Below are 3850 nucleotides of genomic sequence, written 5' to 3'. Positions count from 1 at the left end.
TGATCAGAGTCGCATATACCCTCATCCGAGGTTACTCCACGTACTTGTTTCCATTCGTGTCCACTGATGTACCATCTGTCTAAGCGCGAGGTTCTTTTCAATCCGTCCGCTGTCGTATAAGCGTATGTGCGGTGTGTACGGGCGTACGTGTCCACCTCGATGTCCGTCATTGCCTCTGGCATGTTGCTCTCTCCTGTGTCCACTAGCGCGTTGTCCTGCAAAAACATACGTAGTGTCCTCGCCCCCGCATCTTCTGTCCCATTTGATCCGCTTCTGTCTACCTCTGCCATCGTTACGCACTTAAAATCCCCTCCACATGTGACGGTATGTTCCTTCGGCAGCTCTATCCCCCGGAGCCTGTAAGAAAAAGCGTCCTTGTGGGTCCGTGAGACGGAGCGTACACGTTGACGAAGAGATGCCGGTTCCCTTGTATTTCTCCTGTGGTCATCATTAGATGCTCCGTCCAGTGCTCTTCACCCCATGCCTTCAGGTCCTTCACTGCTCCATACGGATGGATTAAGATGGCTACCCCTGCTCTTCTGGCAGTGCCTGACGACCATAGTGAGAGTGTGGTGGTGCATGTCTTTTTGTACCCCCACATCGCCGTATACTGTGCAGCTGCTGCTTCTTGTTCTATACTTGTTAAATGGGTCTCTTGGATAAAGGTGATGTCCCTCACTCCGTGCTCCTGCCGCTCCCGCAGTACTTGTAAATATGCACCCAGGTGCTCCTTGTGCATTGCCATTCCTCTGACGTTGTAAGTGACCAAGCCCACAGTTTTGTCGTTCATGTGTTGTTGCGCCGCTAATCGTCGTTTACGTCTCCTCGATGTTCTCCGTTGTCTCGTTAAGAGTCTGTCGAAAGTCTTGTGGTCCTCCGCTATTGGCTCCATCCGTTCCTGCTCCGTAACTTGCCTGAAAAATCCTCGTATGAGCTGCTGCCTTCCCCTTCCTTGCTGCAGCCGCTCGATCCCTTGCGGGGTTGGATCACTGCATGGTTCCCCCATCACCTGCTTGTGTCGTGGGTCTTTCTTGCCGCTCCGGCGCCACTGCCGTCATTTCCTTGGGCTTCTCTTCGTGTCCGCTCCCTTGTGTTATGTGTGTCGGTGTCACGCTTGGTAGGTAGTGTGCTGTAGGTGCCGTGCCGATTGCTTCAGGTTTGTTTGACTTGCCTCCGGGTCTTACACCCCCGTCCAGTTTCCTGTCTTCCGTCGCGGTAATTTTTGTCGGCTCCGACTGGGTCTTTTCGTCAGAAAAGTAGTTGTTGCTGGACTGTCCTTCCTTGTCTCCCTCTGCCTGCGCTGGCTCGCTTCCTCGTTTCATTTCCTGCTCGTCCCCCTGTACGTCCCGTGTTTCTGTCTCCAATTTCTTCGCTTCTCTTCTGATAGCTTTTAATTCCCTGGCAGCTGCTCTTGCGGTCTTATCTGAATCGTAAGGCTCTGGATCTAGCCCTCTGCCTCCATATTTTTGGATAATGTTGTTGCGGCGTTCCGTGAGCTCCTTCCATCGCTCCGTGTATTCTTGGTATCTTGTGGCCTCGTAGGTGACCGCTTGGTAGTGGTTCCCCGTGCCGCTGTACCTGAGTATCATGATGATAGGGAGCGTGCCAGCTGCTATGAGGTCTCTCAGTAGGTCCGCTCCTATTTGAGAGGGCAGTGGCACTACCATGCCGGTTTCGATCATTGTTTTGTCTGGGAGCTCCACGTCGTGGTAGCCATAAACTTGCAGCCTGGTGTTCTCGTCCTGCATCACATCTAGCGCATATACCAGTTCCCTAGCGTGCATCGCCATTGCTTTGATGTGTTCGGGTCTCACCCAGTAGTTCATGGGCACGAACGCTTTTGCTGATCTGTTGCGTTGGTCTTCGTAGTGGTTGGCCAACGCTTTCAGCTTCTCCGCCTTTGGAGCTTGCATGGTCATATCCTTCCTGATTGCCTCCACTGCTGCTTCAAAATCTGCTTCGTGCACCTCTACTTCGTCCACCAAGTTCGCAATCATGCTGTTGATGACGTATTTTTTCAGGATGTTCGCTGCGTCTGCTGTCGCTGTCTCCATTGGCTTGAGGCCCTCCCTGACATTGTGTATCGCGGCCAGGAAAGCCAGCCAACCGCAGTGCCCGTTTGCGGCCACGTCGGTTATTGTTCCCCCACAATGTCTAGCCAAACTTTGAGCGGTAGTCCGTGATCGTCTCCCTCTTTGACTCCTGTCATTAGGAAACCTTCGGCGTTCAGGTGTTGGGTTTCTTCTTGTTCTCGCGGCTGGGCTCTTTTGCTCTCGGTTTCCTCCTGCTTGGTGGTTGCCGATGTTACGTAGTTGTGCATGTATTTCTGTATGGCACGTCTTCCTCCCTGAATGTTACCATCAGATCCGTGTTTATTCGTCTCTTGGTGCTTGGTGCCTCGTTCTTCTGCTGCGTTCTTCTTTAACGCTTTACTGCTTCTGCTGCTGTCACTGTCGCTGGCCAGCTTCCAATTTTCGGAAAGTTGTCTTTTCGGCGACAGTGACCGCGAGTGCTCTTCGTGCTCCGCAGTACCTGCCTCAGGCCTCCGTTTGGCACTGCGTGGGTCGTGCATTTGTGCCTGTTCGGGTCGGCTTGCTTGTTCCCCCTTCTCCGCCCTGTGGCATCCCTCGTTTACACCAGTGTCTGTCCGGTTGTGGCGTGCGTCTTGCTCCGCAGGGGCCTCATCTCGTTCACTCATGTACCAGTCTTCTTCTTCATAGTCGAAGCCTCCGTCCTGCGTCGGTTGATCACCTTCTGCATTAACTCCTGTCTCCTTGTGTGCCTCTATAGATGCTGTCCGCTCCGATGTCTTGACTGCACTGTACCCCGTGTTACTTGTTTCCAAATTATCCGGCTCTTTTGAGACCGCCGTTGCCCACCTGGCCTGCTCCCAGTCCTCGGGAATACTCGGCCTCTCACTTCCGTCTGCTGCCGCTTGCTGCTTCTCCCGGCCTTGCTTCAGAATCTGGGAGGTGCTCGATAGTTGACGTCCTTTGACTTGTGCTAATAATTGCTCGATGGTTGTTGGATGCTCGTTGCTGCCGTATTCGCGTCCTCCTTTTCCTCGCTATGATAGTAGCTTGCCTTCTAGTTGCACTGCGTGATTCTGCTGTGTCTCCTTGATGCGCTCGGGCAGCGTTCTGCAGAAACGTCCCGAGTGGTCAGGTGCTCCACATAGTGTACATGGCCAATGGGGATAGACTTCGTGATGGTACACCGTCAATGAGATGTCGCCCACCACCATGCTGGATACTCTCCTTAGATTCGCTGGGCACGCTTCCGCCTTGATGCTGACATTCCATTGCTTGTCATTCACGTTTCCATCTCCCGTTTCAACGTGCGCTAGTGCTTGCACTCGCACCCCTATTTTCTGGCTTAGTATCCAATACAGGTCAGAGGAGGTGGGGCAGCCCCTCTTTGCCGCAATCGTGAATCGATAGAAGTCCATATGAAGCAGAGCATTATTCGCCTTGGCTTCCTCTCGTTGCGTCTCGTAGTCCACCAATTTGAGCATTCTCATCCCCAGCGGCATGCCCCATCCAACCCATTTCATGGCAGTGTTCTTCCCTTTGAAGGTCACCTTGACTACTCTTGTCTCCGTGTTGATTTCTGCTCTTGAGATATCCCTCTTAAACTTCATGATTTGTATTTTGTGTGGATAAGCGGCTTCTGCTCCCATATTCATGTGCTGCAGGATTGCTTGTATCGACATGTTGGGCCCGAAACGCTATCCAGGGAGTAAATGAGCGTATAGTGGATATTCTTTCGCCATGAACAGTTCAGTGAAAGCCGCCAATTCCCTAGCGTCCATGATTTGAATCAGGAAACGTGGAGGTATCGGCACCTCTAG

At 52.6% G+C, this 3850-nt stretch overlaps 1 protein-coding gene across 1 annotated transcript; it reads right to left on the bottom strand.

The window, feature by feature from the left end:
• Positions 1 to 815: 815 nt before the first annotated feature.
• PITG_12790 (uncharacterized protein) lies at positions 816 to 3640 on the bottom strand (the record flags this gene model as incomplete). The annotated part of the gene is made up of 4 exons (XM_002900130.1): positions 816 to 914; positions 1185 to 2035; positions 2359 to 3067; positions 3239 to 3640. The coding sequence occupies 4 exons, from the start codon at positions 3638 to 3640 to the stop codon at positions 816 to 818; spliced, it is 2061 nt and encodes a 686-aa protein (XP_002900176.1).
• Between the last annotated feature and the right edge of the window lie 210 nt (positions 3641 to 3850).

Source organism: Phytophthora infestans, genomic scaffold, assembly GCF_000142945.1.
Source record: "Phytophthora infestans T30-4 supercont1.27 genomic scaffold, whole genome shotgun sequence".
NCBI classification, from domain to species: Eukaryota; Oomycota; class Peronosporomycetes; order Peronosporales; family Peronosporaceae; genus Phytophthora; species Phytophthora infestans.
Note: the sequence above shows the minus strand (reverse complement) of the source record. Positions and strands in the feature narration are given on the sequence as shown.